The 25,843-nt window shown below is 49.1% G+C and overlaps 1 protein-coding gene across 5 annotated transcripts in view; it reads left to right on the top strand.

Annotated features, from left to right (window-relative positions):
- ccdc9 (coiled-coil domain containing 9) overlaps positions 1 to 25,843 on the top strand; it is a 54,013-nt gene that overhangs the window by 3,040 nt on the left and 25,130 nt on the right. For all 5 annotated transcript variants that reach the window (XM_041179454.1, XM_041179458.1, XM_041179456.1 and 2 more), the window contains 5 exons: positions 2,780 to 2,830; positions 4,857 to 4,967; positions 5,435 to 5,578; positions 5,895 to 6,257; positions 19,897 to 19,980. In XM_041179454.1, the coding sequence (XP_041035388.1) occupies positions 2,828 to 2,830; positions 4,857 to 4,967; positions 5,435 to 5,578; positions 5,895 to 6,257; positions 19,897 to 19,980 (705 nt within the window). In that variant the 5' untranslated portion in view covers positions 2,780 to 2,827. The remainder of the gene's footprint in view (positions 1 to 2,779; positions 2,831 to 4,856; positions 4,968 to 5,434; positions 5,579 to 5,894; positions 6,258 to 19,896; positions 19,981 to 25,843) is intronic.

The following is a 25,843-nucleotide window of genomic DNA, read 5'->3' as shown; positions in this document are numbered from 1 at the left end:
TACCTAGCACAAAGGAAGATGGCTGTGGTTGTTGGAGGTCAGTTTCTCAGCTCCAGGACATCACTGCAGGAGTTCCTCAGGGTAGTGTCCTCGGCCCAACCATCTTCAGCTGTTTCATCAATGACCTTCTTTCCAACATAAGGTCAGAAGTGGAGATGCTCGCTGATGATTGCACAATGTTCAGCACCATTTGTGACTCCACAGATACTGAAGCAGTCCATGTCCAAATGCAGCAAGACCTGGACAATATCCAGGCTTGGGCTGACATGTGGCAAATAACATTCACGCCACACAAGTGCCAGGCAATGACCATCGCCAACAAGAGAGAATCTAACTATCACACCTTGACATTCAATGTCATTACCATCGCTGAATCTCCCACTATCAACATCGTGGGGCTACCATTGACCAGAAACTGAACTGGACTAGCCATATAAATACTGTGGCTACAAGAGCACGTCAGAGGCTAGGACTTCTGCAGCAAATATCTCACCTCCTGACTCCCCAAAGCCTGTCCACCATCTACAAGGCACAAGTCAGAAGTGTGATCTCCACCTGCCTGGACGAGTGCACGTCCAACAAATCTCAAGAAGCTTAACACCATCCAGGACAAAGCAGCCCCGCTTGATTGGCACCCCATCCAACACCTTAAACATTCAGTTCCTCCACCAGCGATGCACAGTTATAGTACCATCTATAAGATACACTGCAGCGACTCACCAAGGCTTCTTCGACAGCACCTTCCAAACCCACCACCTCTACCATCTAGAAGGACAAGGGCAGCAGATAGATGGGAACACCACCACCTACAAGTTCCCCTCTAAGTCACTCACCATCCTGACTTGGAAATATATGACCGTTCCTTCACTGTCGCTGGGTCAAAATGCTGGAACTCCCTCCCTAACAGCACTGTGGGTGTACCTACACCACATGGACTGCAACGGTTCAAGAAGGCAGCTCACCACCACCTTCTCAAGGGCAATTAGGGATGGGCAATAAATGTTGGCCTAGCCAGCGACACCCACATCCCATGAAAAAATAAAAAGGAAGGAACCAAATGCTTTGTCAAAGAGGTAGGTTTTAAGGAACATCTTCGAGGAAAGGGATGGAGCAGCTTAGGGAGGGAATTCCAGAATTCAGGATCCAAGCAGCTGAAGGCATGGCCGCCAATGGTGGAAAGATTAAAATTGGGCGTGGGTAAGGGGCCAGAATTGGAGGAGCAGAGAAATCTCAGAGGGTTGCGGGGCTGGAGGAGATAGGGAGGGGCGAGGCCATGGAGGGACTTGAAAACAAGGATGGGACTCTTAGTATTGAGGTGTTTCTGGACCAAGAGCCAATGAAGGTCAGCGAGCACAGAGGTGATATATGAAAGAGACCATATGAGTTCGGACGATTTAACTTCTTATCTCCAGGAAATAATATCATTTTTGTATATGATTTGCGTATGAATATGTATATGTATATGCGGTACACCATTTTTAAAATCTAAAATGAACTTTGCTTTGACCCTCCCTTATTTCCTGCCTGGTATCCCAGTAAAGACGTCCTTTGATGTTGTCTTTGATTAAGAGCTTTGATATGCTGATTGATGAATCCGGAGATCAGCAGCTGCATTTGTTTAATGTTGAAAGCTTCAGCTATATTGAGTTGAGTCCAGAGCCACTGCTGTTGCTTTTAGAAAAAAATAATTTGCGTTGTTACGGGCAACTTTCCTCTTAGGAAATCTGGAAGATGCAGTTTGTGCAAGGCCCATGTATCAGGAGGCAGTGCTGTTAGTATAGCTTTATACCACTGACACCATGATGCTGGCTCTAAGCCCATTGATCAAAGCACCTTACATCACAGAAGGAGGCCATTTGGCCCATAATGCTTGTGCTGGCTCTTTGAAAGAGCTTTCCCTGCTGATCCCCGAGACCCCTGAATATTTTGGCCTATCTCATTCCCTGGCCATCTTGGACAGATTGCCAATGCTGGGTCAAAATCCTGGGAAGAGTTGGTTACTGTCCAGTAATCCCTTTGAGTATAGGTTCATGACGGAAGTCTCGTGGCACAGTGGGTTAGCATCCCTGCCTCTGAACTCTGGGCTTTATGGAAGGTGTGTTCATAATGTGGCCAAACAGATTGGGTATCAACCTGCAAATCCTTCCAATACACGCCAATGGCAGGCGGTAAGAGTGGGAGAGATTCCTGGTCAGCTATGTGATGGAAAGAAGATTGGAGCCTCTACCATCGCTATCCATAGCTCCAGACTACAATGTGCATGTTGCCATAGAAACTCAGACTCCCAGAATGAACTGTAACACACATACTACAGGTCCTGCCCAAGTGATATTTCAATATGGACACTGCAGCCACCAGGAGCATTTCAGCTAACCTCAGCCTTGACTGTATGCAAACATGTTCCCATCAGAACCCCGAACCCTGGCTGTACTCTTCCTTGCTAACCTGAGAATGCTGAGGCCAGTCTTATTACTATTACAGCTGAGATCACTGAACTCAGACCAGATCAAACCGGGGACCACCGCTAAACCTTTGGGGGGTGTGATGCCCCTTTTAAATGACAGACCTCACTAACCATGTGAGCAGGAACAAGGTGGCCTCTTTAATATTTATCTCAGCTGCTCTCTCCCTGAACCCAGCTGGCATCAACTAACTCATCACAGTCCCACGGCGTTTAACAATCTGGTTCCCTCTTCACAGTACAAACTTTGCTAACTTGATTGTTTTGTAGTTTTACTAAAACTCTATAAATTCCTGATTCTGTTTTCACATTCTGCAGGAGTTTTAAAGAGAGTCCAGCACTATTACCAATGCACAGCAAGTCACAATGGTGAGTGCACAGAATTTCACAACATTTCTGCAGCTTTGGTTGAATGAATGTTTAAAGTACCTTTTTCCTCTTGTGTGAATTCATCTTTTATGCTTGTTTTCAATTTCCTCCACAGCCTTGCCTCCTCCAACCTTCCAATCCCTTCTCTTAGATAATGAGTATTGGTGGGCAATTTGACCTTGGAGTGCATCGCAGTCTATTCTAAGTCCATGCACTTTTCAGCAGAGGGCACCAGTTGGAGATTGGGACTGGGATCTCCGGCTGACTGTTCCACTCCTTAACTAACCCAGCAACAGCATAGTTAACAGTCAGGGTACCAAGTTAACAGTCAGGGTATCAGTGCTCCAAGCAGGTTTTGAGGTCTACCCCACTTGACCAACCACAGCTGTGGTCACAGGCCCCCCATTCAAAGGCATCTCAGGCAAAAGGAGTGGGGTGAAAAGGGGATCCTGATGGTTACTCTTGATCTCAGTAAATCCCCAACATTGAGTAAAGTCCTCATAGAACTGGCAGGGCCTTGGCTTAACACCCAATCAGAAAGAACGTCCCTCCGAGAGTGCAGCACTCCCTCAGTACTGACCCTCTGTGACAGTGCGGCGCTCCCTCGGTACTGACCCTCTGACAGCGCGGCGCTCCCTCGGTACTGACCCTCTGCCAGCGTGGCGCTCCCTCGGTACTGACCCTCTGCCAGCGCGGCGCTCCCTCGGTACTGACCCTCTGCCAGCGCGGCGCTCCCTCGGTACTGACCCTCTGCCAGCGCGGCGCTCCCTCGGTACTGACCCTCTGCCAGCGCGGCGCTCCCTCGGTACTGACCCTCTGCCAGCGCGGCGCTCCCTCGGTACTGACCCTCTGCCAGCGCGGCGCTCCCTCGGTACTGACCCTCTGCCAGCGCGGCGCTCCCTCGGTACTGACCCTCTGCCAGCGCGGCGCTCCCTCGGTACTGACCCTCTGCCAGCGCGGCGCTCCCTCGGTACTGACCCTCTGACAGCGCGGTGCTCCCTTGACGCCGACCACCCCCCCCCCCCCCCCCCCCTGCCAGCGTGGTGCTCCCTCGATGCCCCCGCCCCCCCCCCCCCCCCCCCCCCCCCCCGCCAGCACGGCACTCCCTCGGCGCTGACCCCCCCACTGCCAGCGTGGCGCTCCCTCGACGCTGACCCCCCCCCCCCGCCAGCGCAGCGCTCCCTTGGCACCGACAATTATGGCTACTTCTTAATGAAAATTTTTTAAAAGTTGCTTGAGGCTTCCTCAAGATGGAGGTGCCCTCTCTCTGCCTCACCTGAACTGCAGGCTGCAGCTCCTTTATGTTGGACGTCTGCCAATTGGCCCTCCAGTTTCGAGAGCCCATCCACCATTCTTAATTGGACAGCAAGTACACCTTCGGGACACTAATTGGCTAATTAAGTAAATTTTTACATTGGCTCCCAGTTTGGCAATGCGCATTTAAATTTAAATGATCATCCTTTTGTTTAAATGGCCTTCTACTTCTCTATTTCTGTGAACACCTCCAGTCCTCGAACCCTTTAGATCGCTCTTGGACACGCTCTATCTTAATGTTTCAATTTTTTAAAATCTTCATCCTCCAAATCAAATTCCTCCTATGGTTTCCCTCCCTATCTGTGTAATTTCTTCCAATCCTACAGCCCTTCAAGATATCTGCACTCATCTAGTTCTGGCCTCTTGCACACCTCCAATTTTAATCACTCTGCCATGGGTGACTGTGCCCTCAGCTGTCAAAGCCCTAAGCTCTGGAATTCCCTCCCTAAACCTGTCCACCTCTCTCTCTCTCTCTCTCTCTCCTCTCAAGAGCCTCCTGAAACCTACCCTAATGTCACCTTCCTTGGCTCAGTGTCAGCTCTTTGTCTGATAACACTGCCGTGAAGTGGCTGGGGATGCATCACCACAGTAAAGGTACAATGTATAAATGCAAGTTGTTGCTGTCGCTTTTTACAGAGCTGGGAGATATTGGGCCCAGTTAAGCCTCGAGGAGCACTGAGCTGCGAATCAGGTAACCCTTCTCTCATTTCAGTCAATGACAGTAGATCCCAATATGAAGACACGAGAGGAGAAAGATGCAGAGTTGGACAGGAGGATTGAAGCCCTCCGAAAGAAGAACGAGGCACTGATGAAGAGACACAAGGTGAGGTGCAGCATGCTTACTAGTGAGTAGAACCTTGTAGTGAGTGTCGGCAATTTTGAACTTGCAGTGCATCAGAACTGAGCTGGGCCCCACCTCCCGCTCATCCCATTGGGCTGGGTCCTCCTTCCCAGGCCAATCCCTCGTCACCAAAGCAGAGATAGACCTTTCCCTCCCCCGTTCGCTACCAATAGAGGCCGTTGGATTAAAAAGCCATGGAAACCCCATCAAATCATCCCTTCCCCAAGCCCAATTTGACTGTTACCATTTGTAACAATCCCCAGGATGAGGAGGAGTGACTGTGGACCATTGTTCCCTCAAAACACATCGCGCAGACATACAAGAATGTCCTTACTCCTGGCGAGTTGAGAAAGTGTTTCACTTGGCGGCAGTTTTCTCCCTTGTCTTATTTTCCAGATGGTTGGTCGAACGGGATGAGCTTTATTATTTTTCTTTTGGTTTTAAAACAGGAGATCGAAGCAGATCGGATGAAGGCAGAAGAGGACGGAATCTCCGTGACCAATCGGAAACCCAAACATGAAACCGAGCACGATCGCAAGTGGGGTGAAAAGGAGATTCTAACCGTCACTGTCGACCTTAGTAAATCCCCAACGGTGAGTAAGGTGCTCGAAGTACTGGCGGGGCCTGGGGCTTAATGTCCAATCTGAAAGAAGGTCCCATCGGCAGTGCGGCACCCCCTCGGCCCTGACCCTCCCCGACAGTGCGGTGCTCCTTTAGTACTGCACTGGGAGGATCAGCCTAGACTTTGGGTTCCAATCTCCTCAGCAGAGGCAGAGTTGGAAAGGTTAAAGATACACAGCCTGCTCTAAACCCAATCACGCTGTGTGTTCCTGAATAAAAATCATTCACTAGGCAATAGTGTTGTCTTGCTGTACGCTGTCTAAAATCCTTTACCCTTATCGCCGACAGGAGAAACGAATGGCGAACGACAGAAAGACGGTGAACTCATCCCGCGGCAACCTGGAATCACCCGGGAAACGGCCGTGGACATCGGGCCCCCATTCCCCAGGCCTCAGGCAGGCAGCAGACAGGGGCAGCCATCTCCGTTCCCCCGGCAGCAGGCCAGACAGGACAACCCGGGCAGATCACCAAGAAAGAAGCCCCCGAGGCTTCAGTGGGCACGAGAGCCCCGGTGGGGAGCACCCTAACCGAGGGGGTCGCACCAGAAGAGGCCGCGGTGGTGGTGGAGGTGGTGGTGGTGTTGGAGGTGGAGGTGGCGATAGTGGGGCCTGTGGAACTGGCAGTGCTTCGCCACAGGACAGAAGAGTAAAGGTTAGTAAGACTGGGAAGTGGCTTAATTGAGAAGGGGGCACAAATGGACAACTTAAAAGTTGCACAGAAACAGGCCATTTGGCCCATTTGATCCATGCTGGTGCTTATGCTCCGCACGACCCTCCTTCCATCCCTCTTCATCTCACCCTATCTACATATCCTTTCTCGCTCATGTGTTTATCCAGCTTCCCCTCAAACGTATCCATACTATTCATCTTCAGCCACTCCCTGCGGTAGCACGCTCCACATGCTCACCACTCTCTGGGTAAAAAGCTTCTTCTGAATTCCCTCTTGGATTTATTAGTCACTATCTTATATTTATGGCCCCCTGGTTTTGGGCTCCCTCCACAAAGCCACCCGAGGAGAGTTCATGTAAATTTGTAAATGCTATAAAGGGGTGTTTTAAGTTGAAGTGGCTTGGTAAGTAAATGAATCCCCAGTGTGGGGAGGACAAGTGTATAGAAAAGAAAACCCCCCCAACTCTTGGAGATGTTACAATTCCCTTCTCTGCCCCCGGATGTTGGAAAAGAGAGAGGAACTTGTTCTCTGACTGTCTAATTGCTGCCCTGAGATTGCCGCTGGGAAGCGGGTGGACAAGTGTGCAGGCCTGAGAGGAGGGCAGGACCCAGCTGTGATGTGATGCCCTCCGATGGGCTTCCCATAGCTTATTTTCCTGCACTCTCACTAAGAGTGGTCATCTGGGGGTGGACTTAAGCTGTTAATGTTTGTGGGAGTAGCTTCAAAAGTGGAGAAGATTAATGAGTGGGGACAGCAGGAATAAAATGGGTCAAACGTCTCATAGAAACATAGAAAATAGAAGCAGGAGTCGGTCATTCGGCTCTTTGAGTCTGCTCCGCCATTCAATATGATCATGGCTGATCCACTGTCTCAACATCATACACCCACTCTCTCCCCATACTCCTTGATGCCTTTAGACTCTAGAAATCCATCCATTTCCTCCTTAAATATATTCAGTGACTTGGTCTGCACAGCATTTTGTGGTAGAGAATTCCACAGGTTCACCTCTGAGTGGAGAAGTTTCTCCTCATCTCAGTCCCAAATGAGCTACCGCATATTCTGAGATCGTGACCCTTTGTTCTAGACCCGCCCCAGCCAGAGGAAACATCATCCCTGCATCCAGTCTGTCCAGCCCTGTCAGAATTTTATACGTTTCAATGAGATCACCTCTCATTCTTCCAAACTCCGGTGAATACAGACCTAGTTGGCCCAATATCTCCTCATACAATAATCCAGCCATCCCAGGAATCAGTCTCGTGAACTTTCGCTGCACTCCCTCTATGGCATGTATATCCTTTCTTGGATAAGGAGACCAAAACTGCACACACTACTCCGGGTGTGGTCTCACCAAGGCCCTGTACAGCTGCAGTAAGACTTCCTTGCTCCCGCAATGAAGACCAAAATAGCATTTGCTGCCTTACCACTTGAATGCTTGCTTTCAGTGATTGGTGAACAAGGACACCCAGGTCTCTTTGTACATCAACATTTCCCAATCTATCATCATTTAAATAATACTCTGCCATTCTGTTTTTCCTACCAAAGTGGATAACTTCTCACTTATACACGTTATACAGCAGTTGCCATGTATTTGCCCATTCACTCAACTTGTCTAAATCGCCTTGAAGCCTCTTAACACCCTCCTCACCACTCACATTCCCACCTAGCTTTGTATCGTCAGCAAACTTGGAAATATTACATTTGGGTCCCTCACCTAAATCATTGATATATACTGTGAATAGCTGGGGCCCAAGCACTGAGCCCTGCAGTACCCAACTAATCACCACCTGCCACTCTGAAAAAGACCCATTTATTCCTACTCTGTTTCCTGTCTGCTAACCAATTCTAAATCCATGCCAATATATTACCCCCAATCCCATGTGGTTTAATTTTGCACGCTAACCTCTTATGTGGGACCTTATCAAAAGCTTTCTGAAAATCCGAATACATCACATCCACTGATTCTCCCATATCTATTCTGCAGTTAAGTCCCCAAAAAAAACTCTAGTAGGTTTGTCAAACATGATTTCCCTTTCACAAACCCATGTTGACTTTGTCTAATCCTGTTGATATTTTCTAAGTGTTCTGTTATCGCAACCTTTATAATAGACTCTAGCATTTTCTCTACCACTGATGTTAGGTTAACCGGTCTGTAATTCCCTGGTGTTTTTTCACTCCTTTTTTAAATAGTGGGGTTACATTTGCCACCCTCCAATCTGGGACTGTTCCAGAATCTACAGAATTGTGGAAGATGACAACCAACACATCCACTATTTCTATGGCCACCTCCTTTAGTACCCTGGGATGTAGATTATCAGGTCCTGGGGATTTATTGGGTTTCAGTCCCATTAATTTCTCCAGCACTTTTTTTTTAGTAATACTAATTTCCTTCAATTCCTCCTTCTCACTAGACCCTTGGTTCCCTAACATTTCTGGGAAGTTTTTCGAACATAGAACTAAAGTCGTTTAATTGCTCTGGCATTTCCTTGTTCTTTATTATAAATTCTCCTGTTTCAGACCGTAAGGGACCTACATTTGTCTTCATAATCTTTTTCTCCTTACATACTGAGAGAAGCTTTTACAGTCCTCTCAAGCTCTTTGCAAGTTTATTCTCGTACTCCCCTCTTAATCAACCTCTTAGCCCTGAATTCTAAACTGCTCCTAATCCTCAGGCTTGCTACTTTTTTGAGCAACTTTATATGACTCCTCTTTGTTTTCATGAAGGACCGTATTAGATCCAATGCTGCTTTGCTGAAGTAAAACTGAGATCACTGAGGTTCTGAACACACCCACTCTCCCAACTTCCTTAATTGTGAGTAAGGAACAATAGCAATTTAAGGTCTCTAATGTAGGAAAATCCCTCAACGACCTGTGTCTTGACCTTTTATCAATTTAGTCACTTGCTTGGAGCACACTTCCACAACCAGGAGGCTGCAAGGTGGAGTTTGTCGCCTCAGCTGCTGTATGTAAATATATTTAAACCCTGAAGGCAGAATTTTACATCTCGTGGGCGGGCGCGTGCCCCACCCAATCAGGGGTAAAATTACCCGCCATGATGTCGGGCGAGTGTCCTGACACACTTGTGCGTGCCGCCGATCGAAATATCGTGCATGTGCCAGAGCTATACTTACCATTAATTAAGAGTCCACTTAAGGCCCTTAACAGTCCAACTGATGGCGATTGATTTGTTTTCCCCTTGCCTGTATGATTTCGTGCTCGTCACACGAGCGAAATGGGCAGGCAGCCAGCTGACGTTTTCAAAAACCTCATCCACGGGTGGGATAAAAAGGGTCAGCAGCAGCATTGCCCAGTGCGAGTAGTGAGGAGTTTTGGAGATTGGTTGCTTGTTGGTACTTGGCAGCCTCATCTCTGTCCTGGGCTTCATTCTTAGCATTTCCAGGCTTCCTTTCAGGACTCATTGCTGCCTGCCAGGACCCCAGAGGATTCAGACCGTGTGGACCCTCCCAGGTAACAGACAGCCTTCCCTTACCCTGGTAATGGGGATTGTGGCCTCCACTGGAGGCACCTCCTCTGAGGAGGAAGAGAGGGGCAGAAGAGAGAGGAAGCCAGGTGTCCCAGTGCAGCTTCCAGGGGAGGGACCTGTGGGAGGAGAGGCGCAGGCACAAGGGGTGCAGGGCTAGCAGGTAGTCCAAGGCAGAAGGGACCACAGAAGACACCACTATCCTGCTGCCAGGGTTCACAGGTGATGAAGCAGCTACCTGTTTTTTTTTAATTCATTCACAGGATGTGGGCTTCGCTGACTGGAACAGCATTTATTGCCCATCCCTTGAGTTACCCTTGAGAAGGTGGGGGTGAGCTGCCTTCTTGAACCGCTGCAGTCCACGTGGTGTAGGTACACCCACAGTGCTGTTAGGAAGGGAGTTCCAGGACTTTGACCCAGCGACAGTGAAGGAACGGCTGATATATTTCCAAGTCAGGATGGTGAGTGACTTGGAGATGAACTTCCAGGTGGTGTGCTCCCATGTATCTGCTGCCCTTGTCCTAGATGGTAATGGTCATTGGTTTGGAAGATGCTGTCTAAGGAGCCTTGGTGAGCTGCTGCAGTACATCTTGTAGATGGTATACACTGTTGCTACTGTGCGTTGGTGGTGGAGGGAGTGAATGTTTGTGGTTGGAGTGCCAATCAAGCGGGCTGCATTGTCCTGGAAAGTGTCAAGCTTCTTGAGTGTTGTGGGAGTTGCATTTATCCAGGCAAGTGGGGAGTATTCCATCACACTCCTGACTTGTGCCTTGTAGATGGTGGACAGGCTTTGGAGAGTTCAGGAGGTGAGTTACTCATCGCAGGATTCCCAGCCTCTGACCTGGTCTTGTAGCCACAGTATTTATATAGCTAGTCCAGTTCAGTTTCTGGATAATGGTGACCCCCAGAATGTTGAGTGGGGATTCAGTGATGGTAATGCCATTGAACATCAAGGGGCAATGATTAGATTCTCTCTTGTTGGAGATTGTCATTGCCTGACACTTGTGTGGTGTGAATGTTACTTGTCACTTGTCAGCCCAAGCCTGGATATTGCCCAGGGTCTTGCTGCATTTGGACATGGGCTGCTTCAGTATCTGAGGAGTGGTGAATGGTGCTGAACATTGTGCAATCATCAGCGAACATCTCCACTTCTGACCCTATGATGGAAGGAAGGTCATTGATGAAGCAGCTGAAGATGGTTGGATCAAGGACACTACCCTGAGGAACTCCTGCAGTGATGTCCTGGAGCTGAGATGACTGACCTCCAACAACCACAACCATCTTCCTTTGTGCTAAGTATGACTCCAACCAACAGAGAGTTTTCCCCCTGATTCCCATTGACTCCAGTTATGCTAGGGCTCCTTGATGCCACACTCAGTCAAATGCTGCCTTGATGTCAAGGGCAGTCACTCTCACCTCACCACGGGAGTTCAGCTGATTTGTCCATGTTTGAACCAAGGATGTAATGAGGTCAGGAGCTGAGTGGCCCTGGTGGAACCCAAACTGGGCGTCGGTGAGCAGATTGTTGCTAAGCGAGTGCCACTTGATATAACTGTTGATGACCCCTTCCATTGCTTTCCTGATGATTGAGAGTGGACTGATTGGGCAGTAATTGCCCGGGTTGGATTTGTCCTGCATTTTGTGTACAGGACATACATGGGCAATTTTCCACAAAGCCGGGTAGATGCCAGTGTTGTAGCTGTACTGGAACAGCTTGGCTAGGGACGAGGCAAGCTCCGGAGCACAAGTCTTCAGTACTATTGCCGGAATATTGCCAGGGCCCATAGCCTTTGCAGTATCCAGTGCCTTCAGCCATTTCTTGATATCATGTGGAGTGAATCAAATTGGCTGAAGACTGGCATCTGTGATGCTGGGGGCCTCCGAAGGAGGTCGAGATGGATCATCCACTTGGCACTTCTGGCTGATGTGGCAAATGTTTCAACCTTAGCTTTTGAACCAAAGCACTGGGCTCCCCCATCATTGAGGATGGGGATATTTGTGGAGCTTCCTGTGAGCTGTTTAATTGTCCACCACCATTGATGACTGGATGTGGCAGGAATGCAGAGCTTAGATCTGATCCGTTGGTTATGGGATCGCTTAGCTCTGCCTATCACTTGCTGCTTATGGTGTTTGGCACGCAAGTAGTCCTGTGTTATAGCTTCACCTTGTTGGCACCTCATTTTTAGGTATGCTTGGTACTGCTCCTGGCATGCCCTCCTGCACTCTTTATTGAACCAATATTGATCCCCTGGCTTGATGGTAATGGTAGAGTGGGGGATATGCTGGGCCATGAGGTTACAGATTGTGTTCGAGTACAATTCTGCTGCTACTGCTGAAGGCCCACAGGGCAGTGTTGATGCCCAGTCTTGAGTTGCTAAATCTGTTCAAAATCTAGCACAGTGGTAGTGCCACACAGCATGATGGAGGGTGTCCTCAATGTGAAGGTGGGACTTTGTCTCCACAATGACAGTATCGGTAGGAGTGACCACTGCACAGTCATGGACAGATGCATCTGCGGCAGGCAGGTTGGCGAGGATGAAGTCAAGTATGTTTTTCCCCATTTGTTGGTTCCCTCACCACCTGCCGCAGACCCAGTCTAGCAGCTATGTCCTCTAGGACTCAGGCTAGCTCAGTCAGTAGTGGTGCTACCGAGCCACTCTGGGTTGGGGACTTCAGTGTCCATCACCAAGAGTACATTCTGTGCCCTTGCCATCCTCAGTGCTTCCTCCAAGTAGTATAGCTGAGGGGGGGGTGGTATGTGGTAATCAGCAGGAGGTTTCCTTGCCCACATTTGACCTGATGCCGTGAGATTTCATGGGCTCCGGAGTCAATGTTGAGGATTCCCAGGGCAACTCCCTCCCGACTGTGTACCACTGTGCCGCCACCTCTGCTGGGTCTGTCCTGCCGGTGAGACAGGACCTACCCAGGGATGGTGATGGTGGTGTCTGGGACATTATCCGTAAGGTATGATTCCATGAGGATGACTATGTCAGGCTGTTGCTTAACTAGTCTGTGAGACAGCTCTCCCAATTTCGGCACTAGCCCCCAGATGTTAGGAAGGAGGACTTTGCAGGGTCGATGGGGCTGTTGTCGTTGTCTTTTACGGTGTCTAGGTCAATGCTGGGTGGAGGTCCAGTTTCATTCCTTTTTTTGTGACTTTGTAGTGGCTTGCTAGACCATGTCAGAGGGCATTTAAGAGCCAACCACATTGCTAAAGGACATTAGCAAACCAGATGGGTTTTTACAATAATCAGTATGGTCATCATTAGGCTTTTAATTCCAGATTTTTTATTGAATTCAAATTCCACCATCTGCCATCGTGGGATTCGAACCCAGGTCCCCAGAGCATTACCCTGGGTCTCTGGATCATTGGGCCAGTTACAATACCACTGTACCATCGCCTCCCCAATACCGAAGGAGGCTCCGCCTCTCAAGGGAGACCGTGACCTCCATTTGTCAGATGATTGGGCCTGAGATCATCTCCGACTGTGGGGATGGACACCCCCATGCCAGTAGCTCTGAAGGTCATAGTGGCCCTCAATTTCTATGCCATCGGCTCTTTCCAAGGGTCACTGGGGGATCTGTGTGGAGTCTCCCAATCAGCTGTCCACAGTTGCATCAAGCTGGTGACAGAAGCTCTGTTCAGGCGGGTACTGACATTTATTCTTTCCTGTATGGATGAGGCCAGCCAGGCTGAGTGAGCCAGTGGCTTTGCAGTGATTGCTGGTACCCCCGTGTCCAGGGTGCTATAGACTGTACACATGTGGCCATTAAGGCACCAGCGGGTCAGCCGGGTGCCTTCGTCAACAGGAAGGGCTTCCACTCCTCGAACGTGCAGATAGTGTGTGACCACAGGATGCTGATTCTACAAGTCTGCGCAAGGTACCCAGGCAGCTCCCACAATGCTTATATCCTGAGACAGTTGCCGAGGCTCTTCAGTGCTCCAGCCCAACTGGATGGTTGGCTGCTGGGTGACGAGGGCTATCTGTTGAAGAGGTGGCTCATGATGCCTCTCCGCCACCCAAGAACAGATGCAGAGAAGTATTATAATACAAGTCATGCCTCCATAAGGGCGGTGGTAGAGAGGACCATAGGTCCTCTCAAGATGCACTTCCAATGCCTGGACCATTCAAGGGGAGCATTACAATGCCCGCAGAGCAGGTGTCACTGATAGTGGTTGCGTACTGTGCTCTCCACAATCTGGCACTGGCAAGGGGGGACCCACTGGGGGAAGGGGATCTTGACACAACTACACAGGCCACAGATGATGGGCCCAAAGATGAGCATGGTGAGAATGCTAAGGACATGGAGGCAGACTTCATTAACCTGCAGGGAGGCAGGGACACCAGTGATGCCTTGATCCAACGCTCCTTCAGCCAGGCTGCCAAAGATCAGCGTTTTAACTTCTAATTCCATCTCAGCTTCTCTCCCCTCTGAACTACTTTTCAGGTTCCCATCCCCCTGTCAATTTAGTTTAAATCTGCCCCAGCAGCATTAGCAAACCTCCCCGCAAGGATGTTGGTCCCGTTCCTGTTCACATCGAACCCATCCAACTTGTGCAGGTCTCACCTGCTCCAGAAACGGCCCCAATGCCCCAAGAATCTAAAGCCCTCTGTCCTGCACCATCTCTCCAGCCACACATTCATCTGCTCTACCCTTCTGTTCCTATACTCACTGCTGTGTGGCACTGGGAGTAATCCGGAGATTTGAAGTCCTGCTTTTCAATTTCCTACTTAACTCCCTAAAGGCTGCTTGCAGGACCTCATTTCTCTTTCTTCCAATGTCATTGGTCCCAACATGGACCACGACCTCTGGCTGTTCACCCTCCCCACATTCAGAATGTCCTGCAGCCGTTCCGTAACATCCTTGACCCTGTCTCCAGGGAGCAGCATACCATCCTGGAGTCACATCTATGGCTGCAGAAGCGCCTGTTTACTCCCCTCACTAACGAATCCCCAACCATATAGCCCTTCCATACTTCTTCCTCTCTCCCTGAGCAGCTGGACCACCCACAGTGCCATGGCCTTTGCTCTGATTGGCCTCCACAGAGGAACCGTCACTCTCACCGTTTTCCAAGGCCGAAAAACGGTTTGCTAGTGAGATGCAGTCAGGGGATTCCCTCACTACCAGCCTGGTCCCCTTCTTCTGTCTGGTGGTCACCCACCCCCTCTCTGCCTGCACTTCCCTAAGCTGCAGGGTGACCACGTCCACAAACCTCTCAGCCTCGTGAATGCATCATAGTGCACTCAGCTGCCACTCAACCTCCAAAACCCAGAGCTCGAGTTACTCCACTCAGAGGCACCTCCTGCTCACATGGTCATCCAGACCGCCTAGGAGCGTCTAGGATTTCCCACGTTGCGCCGGATGTGCAAATCACAGGACTGTGCTCCCCAGACGTATCTTAACCAGACAGAATATGGACCCTTGCTTTTATTTTACCCTTACTCCTACTCGAGTGTCGCTGTCTTAACCCCTCTCTCCCGAAGCCTGGCTGCTTTCCAAGTCCGTGGTGGATGGCCACACCTTAACACTTCTGCGCACTGACCCACACCAACGTAGTACTCACCCTTCCTGAGCGCAGCAGGTCAATGAAGCGCTTCCGGCACTGGACCCAGGTGTGCCGCACCACATCATGGCGGCTGACCATTGCTGCCACCTCCTCCCTTGCCCTCTCGGTGAGGTGCGGTGGCCACCGCCTCCCATCCCTGAAGACAAGAGTGCCCGTGCTGGCAGTCAGCTCCTCCAGGAGGACGGCGAGGCACTCGTTGGAAAAGCCAGGGCGGGGGAGGTGTCCAGCCGCACTCGATTCCTTTGCAGACATACCGGAGCCGCCCTGCAGGGGCTGCCTGGGGCACTTTTAAACCAGCATCTGGGTCACCGTTGGACCCTCCCAGCCCTCCCCAGCCAGTGCAGAGCCGCGTTTCATGCTGGGCGGGTCTCTATTGGCCCACCCAGCGTGAAATCGCAGTTGGGACCCAATCGCGGGCGGCGGACTGTTACCTGGCCGCTCCCGCGCCCGCCCAGCGACCTCAAAACCCTGACTTTAAAGCTATTTTCTTCAGTTATGGGTTACAATGACCCCTAAAACTAATCCAGTTAAATTTGCAAACGCCCCTTGCCACACAAAATAACTTCTTTCCACTTCTCATAAATATCTTGTGAATCAAAGCATCCTGCAGCACAGAATGAGGCCATTCGGCCCATTGTGCCCATGCTGTGCCTTTGAAAGAGCTATCCAATTAGCCGCACTCCCGCTGCTCTTTTCCCTGTAGCCCGGCAAATGGTTTTCTTTTCGGTATTTCTATCATTTCCCTTTTGAAAGTTATTACAAGATCTGCAACCACTACCCTTTCCGGCTGTGCCCTCCACATCATTATAACTCACTGGTTTCTTTTGCCACTTACCTTTAAATATGTGCCCTGGTTACTGAGGGCACAGGCGTCCGATTGTGCTTAATCTCCCCCTCTGCCCCTTAACGACATCCATCATCGATTGGGCAAGTTCCAGGGAAAAGGTTCTGGGTTCTGCCATGTGCCTGCTGCACTCTAGATGTTCCCTTGTGCATGTAGTAGATCTTCCCGGTTTCTGCTTTGGAATTTGTTGCGGAAATTTGACCAAAACTGGCACCAGACCTGTCTAAACATCACCGGTTGGAAAGGAAGCTAAGAATTCACTGGTGATTAATTTGCTGCTTTTTGCAGTGAACTGGGAGTTCCCAAAGGCTTGGGGTACTGGGCTGAAAGCAGTTTCCAGCTAGTGGAGTGAATATGTGCCTTTATTGATTGGACCAAGGGGAGAGGACCTAGGGGAGAGCTCAGTGACATAACCATTGGATCCTGATTCCAATCAGATTGCTACCAACTGAGCCTAGCTGGCACATCAGGTGCTAACCAGTCAATGGGCCTCCGTAGGCCAAATGACCAATCAGCACTCTGGGTTTTGGCAGCTTGCCCTGGTGTATTGGGGATCCAGAACCAATTCCAGTCTTATCTTTACCCAATGCTAACACAGTCATTGCACAGTGATACTAGATGGGACCTGTGTTTGATATTTCTGACTCTCGGGGACCTCTAAGATGGTCACTGGTATTGGGTGGGTGGCAAATCAGCCCGGGTTCCTGCTCCTGATAGCTGTTTGCCTGAATAGGGACAGTGAGGTCAATTGTAGCCCCCACAACAGAATTTGGCAGTGGCCGAGGCTGGAATTTTCCACCCCCATGAGGGGCACAGTTCTTGGCGGGTGGGGACAGAGAATACAACATGGAAAAAATCGGTTTCCTGACAGCGGGAGCTTGCGCTCCCAAACGTCGTGGTGGATCGACATTCCTGCCAAAGGCCCCCGGAAAGGTGTTTAGCTTCTTATTATTAAGGAGATTGAAATGAGCACCTGCTCCGCCCCACCCACCCCCGGTCGCGCCAGTGGGAGTTCACACCCATCCGAAATATGACCAAACCAACGTGGTATGTGCATGTGGAGGACTCGCCGGAATGGCAGGTTGTGCCACTCGGTGGAAGATGTGGGGTGGGGTGCAGGGTTGGAGCATGGAAGGGAGGAGAGGGCAGAGAGGGGGTGGGGATGCCAGAGTTGGGGGATTGTGGGTCCGGGGGGGGTGGGGGAGGAGGGGGGGTGGAAGTAAGCAAGCAGAGGTTGGGTTGAGGGGGTGAGGAAGGGGCTGTGAAAGTGGGGTCAGTGAGGGGCTAGTCCACAGGTGACTGGTCAGTGGAGGGATCTGGGGGGCAAACAGAGGGTACTATTGGTAAGTGGGAACCATAACAGTTAAAGGGGGCAGTGGGATGTGGGAGGGTGAGGTTCCAGTGGGTGAAGGGTGGTTTGGTTTGTTGGAGGGGACACAGGTGAACGCAGATCCTAGGGATCGCTGGGATAAGGGTGGGCATGGGTACTATGACTGGGGTGGGCTTGTTGGGGAGTGAAGGCATGTGAATGGTGACGGTGATGGGCTCAACTGGACAAGCGAAGGGGAACCCTAATATGCTGCCCTGAGGAGGGGAAGGTGTTTTACATAGACTAGACATAGGAGGGCAAGGGGGCAGCATGTATGAGAGGCCTTTCACACATGGCTTGCAAGGGCCCTGCAAAGATTGATGCCCCCATGTGCAGGCATGATTTGGGGGGCACACACCCAGCCTGGTCCAGCCCCTTAAAAGGGGTGAGGGGGAAGTGTACAGGTATCAACATGAACAGAAGCAATTAAAACCCAGCAGACCTCCATAAGGTGCAATTAAACATATATTTACAACTGTGCAACAACTATTTACAATGCTTATACACCTATACTACCAGAGTGAACTTAGAACTTCTTAATTTTCCTTACCCTACCAGTGCATCTATGTGCTTGCCTGATGTCCAGAGGTGGAGGCATCCTACATCTCATCTCCAGTGACCTTGGCAGTCATCCTCTGGAGGCTCGTGGCCTAGAGGGTCCCAGCCTTCTTTGGGTCTCCTTCTGTGGGGCAGATGCACCCTCAAAGGTCCCAGAGACTGGAGCTGATAGGGTCAGAGACAGAGGGGACTTGGAACGCATGGACAGCCCTGGAGAGTCCTGAGTGGAAGCCCCTGGGGTGTCCGCCTCACACTCTTCCCTCCGCTAGGGTGCCCGAGGGACCCATCCCTGTCTCCTTGAGGGAAAGGGGCACCTGGAGGGAGATCGAGGTGCCTGTCCCCCTCCTGTAGGAAAAGCTCGCCCATGGTTACAGGTCTGAGCGCGTCTCCAGCAGAAACTGGGCAGTCTGCTGGACCAGGTTCTCCATGGCCATCCCTCCCATGGAGGCCTCGATGTGCACAAATGTCAATGCCACTACATGAGAGAGCAGGCGGATGGGCTCCTTCACCTCACGTGCCATTCTGCTGAGGGTCTCTTGACACCTCTGCCTGACGTTCCTCTGCCTTTTGCTGCATCTCCAGCGCCTTGCCCACAATCGCTCCCAGATTCGTCATCAGACTCGGATTAGCAGAAGCCCCTTCCCCAGCAGTCCTCCAAGCGCCAGGGACCTTGCCTGAACCTTGCCTTCTCCTTCTCGCACCTGCTGTGCGCTGTCGTCTCCTGTGAGAAGACAGAAGATGGTTTGTGGAGCACCTTCTGACGCAGGTGCCACTCGCACGCTGCCAACCTCCGCCACTGACCCATTGGCAGCTGCACGTGCCGTGTGAAACTTGCACTGCTGCTGGTCTCCGAGGGTACTTTGGCAGCACCCTCCAGAGCCGATGGAAGGACAAGGACAACAGAGGCATGGCAGCAGCATCTGGTTACATGGCAGCATTTGGCTACCCCTCTGTGCCAATCACCCTCCAAATTTTGTGCCTAGGTCAACAGCCCACAGTTGCCCATCTGCCAGCAGACCACATGAACTGCAATGGGGCAATGAGGCAGCACCCCAGCGCCTTGCGAAGGGCTTTTATGTGTGAGCAGCACAGAGGGTGGCTTTGCCATTGAGGCCCATGTCCCAGTTCTCTTTCAGTGATGGGGATATGGGGGCTAGAGGGTTTGCTTACCCTAGTGGCGCAAATTAGGTCATTCATTTATTTCCTGCACCGCAGGGCGGTCCTCCTCTGAATGCAATTGGCATTGACCACCCTGGTGATCACCTTCTGTACAGGTGTGGTGAGACAAGCAGGCCCCCTCCTCCCATCCCTTAGGAAAGGGATGTTCCCCCTCCCTCCCAAGTCCGCCACGGCTTTCATTAGCGTGCCCAGCGAGACATCACTGAACCTTGGGGCCGGGGCTTGCTGTTTCCTGGCAGCCATGTCTAGGTCCAAATTCCTGGCGTGATGAAAGAGTAGCTGTCCCGGCGCCTTTTAAATACGGCACCCGGATATGACGGCGGGGCACATGACTTCCTGCCCCCCCCCCCCCCACCATCTGATTTGCCGGGAAAACCCCGGCTGCATAATTAATAGACCCAACATCAGGCGGTTCAGCAGGTTTTCCTGTTGGGGTCTGAGGCAGGAGTCCCTCTGACTTCCCGTCCCCACCACAGGACTTGGGCCCGAGAGTAGTGGCGGTGGCGGTTGGGAGGGGGGCGGTCTGCGGCCTTCAGGATGTAGTTTAGTTTCGTGAGGCTGGGAAAGTGAGCCTGGGCAAATTGTGCAAAAATTTCAACTTGGGCCATTTCTTTACTTTCACAGGAATGGGAAGAAAAGCGAAGACAGAACATTGAGAAAATGAATGAAGAAATGGAGAAGATTGCTGAGTATGAAAGGAGCCAGATGGTGAGGCTAGTTAACCAGAGCACGTTTCACCCTAGAGCTCCCCTTTTGGTCTTGTCCATGGGTCAGAATTCTGGGTGAACTTGAGCTTGTTCAACCCTTTTAAAACTGGTTTGCAGCAACTAACTTTTAAAATGCTCAACTTTTTCAGGAAGTGGAGAGACCAGTACAGGTCAGGTTACATCGTTGGAGCTAAGTAAAATTTTCATAGAGAATGAAGCAGAGTCCAAAAGGATTAGCTGAGATCCATTAGAGAGATACAGAAGGAGGCCATTTGGTCCTTCATTTTATATCTGTCATTCACAGTCCAAGCGCATTTTAATTAGCTGCTCAGGCTCTGGTTAAATGTACTGAGGCCACACAAATCAGAGGGCCTGGGTTTGTGATCAGTTGAAACCAGGGCAGCCTGTAATGGTCCCAGGGGTGTTGGATGGGTGAAAAATCAGCCAAGTTTCCTGCTGATGATTAGCCGTCTGTTGTAACAGGCATAAAGATGTTATTCTGTCTCTGGTGGAAATACACATGACAGGCATTACCTTCGCTGTTTTCCCATGGATGTCAATGTAACATGAGCACACCATTAACACAATTTTATAATATTATAGATGGCTGTTGTCCATAATTTGTTGGATACAAGTCTTTAGTAACTCCTTCATCACCTCATACATAGATGTCAGAAACTCACTCCACAGAACCACTTAGTGGTTCAAGCCTGCAACTGCACTATAACAGTTGACATAGCAAAAATGGAAGAGAAACGTGGACAGAATAACGGGACTGAAAATTGTGGACAGGACATGATTACTCACTGCAAGATGTTTGATAAGATATGGACGCGGGAAAGATTGGGTTGGCCTGTGGTGCCTTCGGAGTGGCTGCTGATGTTCACCGTTAAGATTCGGATATCAGTACGAGTCACGTGCGCAGGATGCGAGGGGGTTCTCGGTGCCTAAGGACAGGAACCCATCAAGAGCTGAGCATTAAGAAGAGAGAAAATCAGTTGTGGGGGTTTGGGGAGGAATTTTTATGCAATTACTGCTGTAGGAAAAACACACATCAGTAGCCACAATCTCCTTTTCTCTCTACGGTCAGATTGTGTAAAGTGTATTAGGAAAGATACATGCTAAAGAAATAAAAACAAAAAAACTGCAGATGCTGGAAATCCAAAACAAAAACAAAAACAGAATTACCTGGAAAAACTCAGCAGGTCTGGCAGCATCGGCGGAGAAGAAAAGAGTTGACGTTTCGAGTCCTCATGACCCTTCGACAGAACTTGAGTTCGAGTCCAAGAAAGAGTTGAAATATAAGCTGGTTTAAGGTGTGTGTGTGGGGGGGCGGAGAGAGAGAGAGAGGTGGAGTGGGGGTGTGGTTGTAGGGACAAACAAGCAGTGATAGAAGCAGATCATCAAAAGATGTCAACAACAATAATACAAAAGAACACATAGGTGTTAAAGTTGGTGGTATTATCTAAACGAATGTGCTAATTAAGAATGGATGGTAGGGCACTCAAGGTATAGCTGTGGTGGGGGTGGGGAGAGCATAAAAGATGTAAAAAAAAAAGTAAAATAAATATTTTTTTTTATATAATGGAAATAGGTGGGAAAAGGAAAATCTATATAATTTATTGGAAAAAAAGGAAGGGGGAAACAGAAAGGGGGTGGGGATGGGGGAGGGAGCTCACGACCTAAAGTTGTTGAATTCAATATTCAGTCCGGATGGCCGTAAAGTGCCTAGTCGGAAGATGAGGTGTTGTTCTTCCAGTTTGCATTGGGCTTCACTGGAACAATGCAGCAAGCCAAGGACAGACATGTGGGCAAGAGAGCAGGGTGGAGTGTTAAAATGGCAAGCAACAGGGAGGTTGGGGTCATTCTTGCGGACAGACCGCAGGTGTTCTGCAAAGCGGTCGCCCAGTTTACGTTTGGTCTCTCCAATGTAGAGGAGACCACATTGGGAGCAACGGACTGAATATTGAATTCAACAACTTTAGGTCGTGAGCTCCCTCCCCCATCCCCACCCCCTTTCTGTTTCCCCCTTCCTTTTCTTTTTTTTCCAATAAATTATATAGATTTTCCTTTTCCCACCTATTTCCATTATAAAAAAAAAATATTTATTTATTTATTTTACATTTTTTTTTACATCTTTTATGCTCTCCCCACCCCCACTAGAGCTATACCTTGAGTGCCCTACCATCCATTCTTAATTAGCACATTCGTTTAGATAATATGTGTTCTTTTGTATTATTGTTGTTGACATCTTTTGATGATCTGCTTCTATCACTGCTTGTTTGTCCCTACAACCACACCCCCACTTCACCTCTCTCTCTCTCTCTCTCTCTCTCTCTCTCCGCCCCCCACACACACACCTTAAACCAGCTTATATTTCAACTCTTTCTTGGACTCGAACTCAAGTTCTGTCGAAGGGTCATGAGGACTCGAAACGTCAACTCTTTTCTTCTCCACCGATGCTGCCAGACCTGCTGAGTTTTTCCAGGTAATTCTGTTTTTGTTTTTGACATGCTAAAGAAATCCTGGCGACTGAGTGATGGTATGGTTTCTGTTGCAGTTTGACATTGCTGAAGGAAGCAAAAATACTGTGGATCCCTTAGCAGCGCTGCTGAGTGAGAGGGCATTGGAACTTCTCTACATAAAACATCAACTGATTAGATGAATGAAGCATCTCTGCCCTTTAGAGATGACTTGGCATATAAGGCAGCAGCAATTAATGATTCACTCGTACTGTTCATGCAGTGACCTGCAAGGGTTGTAACTTCCATTAACCCCATGGACACCGAACGCCATCAGACTGAAGGCCAATGCTGAGGGAGAAGGAAATTAAACTGAGAGCAACAAATGCTGGAAGATAATCCTAGGGATGTGGGCAGTGTTGGCAAGGGCTGCATTTATTGCCCATCCCTAATTGCCCTTGGGAAAGTGGTGGTGTGCTGCCCTCTTGAATTGCGGTGATGCTTTTCCTACGGCACTGTTGGGGAGACAGTTCCAGAATTTTGACCCGGTGATGAAGAAATGGATGATATATCTCCAAGTCAAGATGGGGTGTAATTTGGAGGGGAACGCACAAAGTGTTGGTGTCCCATCCACCTGCTGCTCTATACCTTTCGAGTGGTGGAGCTGCAGGTTTGGGAGGTGCAGTCAAGGGGGTGACCTTTCATGTGAGCTCAATGATGCCTCAACCTATACATATCAGGAAATGATTGACAAACTGGGTCTCTCTTCTTGGTGGTGGGGGTGGCAGGCAGCTGGAATGTGAGAGGTGACCGAATAGAGGACTTTAGAGTTATGAAGGTTTTGCTAGAGTGGATGCAGAGAGAATGTTTCCTCTTGTGGGGAAGAGCAGAGCTAGAGGCCGTCAAGACAAAATAGCCCCCAAGAAATCCAGTGGGGAATTCAGAAGAAACTTCTTTACCCAAAGAGTGGTGAGAATGTGGAACTCACTCCCACAGGGAGTGGCTGAAGCAAATAGTATTGGTACATTTAAGGGGAAACTAGACAAGCATATGAGGGAGCAGGGAATAAGGGGTTACGATGGTAGATTTAGATGGGAGGAGGCTCGAGTGGATCATAAACTCCAGCATGGGCTGGTTGGGCCAAATGGCCTGTTTCTGTGGCATACATAATCCAGTAGAACTTGAAGCAGTAGTTTACCTTTCCCTTTATTGACTAATTGACTTGGTGCACATTTGCAGTATTTTCTGTTCCTATTCGTAAATGTGGGTAGTTTTTAAGCCAAATTCTAAATCTTTGAGGATATCTTCAACTGAAGACAGTGCCCTGGCCTATCCGATCTCATCTGCCTCATAATCAGCCTGACCGTCTTTACAGGCGAGTCTGCGGTTGATCGATGTAAGAAAGGGGCACAGTGAAAATCGGTTTAAATGTTGTCAAACTACAGATTAATCATGGTCTTCGTGTGTGTGTGTGTGCAGTCCCTTGAGTTTAGAAAATTGAAAGATGATCTAATTGAGGTGTTTAAAATGACAAAATAATAAATGACAGAGTCGATGCAAAGAAACTATTTCCTCTGGTGTGGAAGCGACAGGAATAATCTTTAAAATTATGGCTGGGATGAGGTTGTGAAGCAATGTTTTGCACAAAGGGTAGCGGAAATATGGAATCTCTTTCCGAAAAGGATGCTGGGATCAACATGGGAAAAGAGATTTTTTTGTCTAGCAAAAATATAGGGGGATATCAAACACCGATGGGGGATTGGAGCTGAAGTCTTTATAAACGGGTCAGCCGTGATATAACTGTGGAACAGGCTTGAGGGGCTGAATGGCTTGTCCTGCAGGTGTTTCTGGTTTAGGCTCGTACAGAGCTGGTAATCGTAGTGTAGAGGAGCCAGTGAAACTACATTTCAGCAAGGATTAATACCTTTGAGAAAGTTTAAGGCAACTTGTTTAGAATAATGGGGCAGATTGAGACATGACTGTGCGGCGGAGGTACTGCATGCCTTCTGACTTGTTAATACACCTGTTGTCCTAAATTACTGCCTTTTGCTTCCTGTATATCCGTGAAATATCTCCTGGGGAAAGGTCTTGTCTCTTTATTAACAAACACACAGCTGTGTTTAATGAGCCCTATTCCATATGGATGAGCTTTTTGGATAATAGTCCCAGTTGAATGGCAGGGTTGGGACTGTGTGTGCGTGTGTGTGTGTTATTTCTGAGTGAATGTGCCATTTAGATTTGATTACTTCCTATATTTTTTTGTTCTGAAGGCAAAGTAAGTTCAGAGCAGCATCTGAGACTGCTCTGAAGAAGAGTCATAAGGACTTGAAATGTAAACTCTACTTTTTTTCTCTCCACACTTGCTGTTAGACCTGCTGAGTTTTTCCAGCATTTTCTGTTTTTGTATCTGAGACTGCTTAATATTTCTGTTGCCCCTTCTTTAAGTGATGCCCAGATTTAGCTTCCAGTATATTTTGACTCAAACGTGTGTTCTCCATGATGGATCTTAAGGATTCATTTTTATAGTGTGAATTGTCCACAAGCCCTTTTATTGTAAACTAGTCTAAACCATGACTAGGTATCATATGATCAGAAGGACTGATGGTTGGCATAATTGTTAAACAGTGTGTGGATTGTTAAAGAAATGAGCTGGCTGCTTAAAACCGTAGTTGACAAGTGCAAGGCATTAAAGTCTATCTTTTCATTCTGCACACCAGCCTCTGAATTAGCACCACCTAAGTTGCTGTGACCTTGTGTTAGAGGCATATTTCAGTTTCAATAAGGTTTTACATGTAGGGCAAGTGATCTGATACAGCACTTCATACCCAGGATCCTGTGCACCTTTCATGACCATTCTCTACAGACGCTGAAGTACTTTTCAAGTGTAGTCACAGTTGTAGGAAACACGACAGCTAACTTGTGCACAGTAAGCTCCCACAAACATCAATGTGATAATGACCAGGTAAGCTGTTTGTTGTTATGTTGTTTGAAGGATAAGTATTGGGCCGAGCACTGGGTAAAACTCTCTTGCCCTTCGGCCATGGGATCTTTTATGTAAGCCTTAAGAGAGCACACAGGGACCTCAGTTAACATCTTACCCAAAAGGCAGCACCTTTGACAGCGAAGCACTCCCTCAGTACCACAGCTTTGTTTTTGAACTGAATAAATCTGATGGTTTTGTAGGTTGACAGCAAGGAAACTGGATGGAGGTCGTCAGATTGTCATTTCAAACCAACTGGTTCATTATATCCCTTCAGGAGTAGGGTGGTGTATCCCTCTAACTACTCTGGGCTACAGGTGACTACACCCACACTATGTGGCTGACCTCAAGGCAACGAGAATGGGCAATATTTTAACCAGAGACAGCGAAGGAACAGCGTCATTGTTCCAAGCCAGGATGGA

Source organism: Carcharodon carcharias, chromosome 34 (genome assembly GCF_017639515.1).
Source record: "Carcharodon carcharias isolate sCarCar2 chromosome 34, sCarCar2.pri, whole genome shotgun sequence".
NCBI classification, from domain to species: Eukaryota; Metazoa; Chordata; class Chondrichthyes; order Lamniformes; family Lamnidae; genus Carcharodon; species Carcharodon carcharias.
The sequence above is the reverse complement of the archived record's forward strand: the minus strand, read 5'-3'. Positions and strand labels throughout refer to the sequence as shown.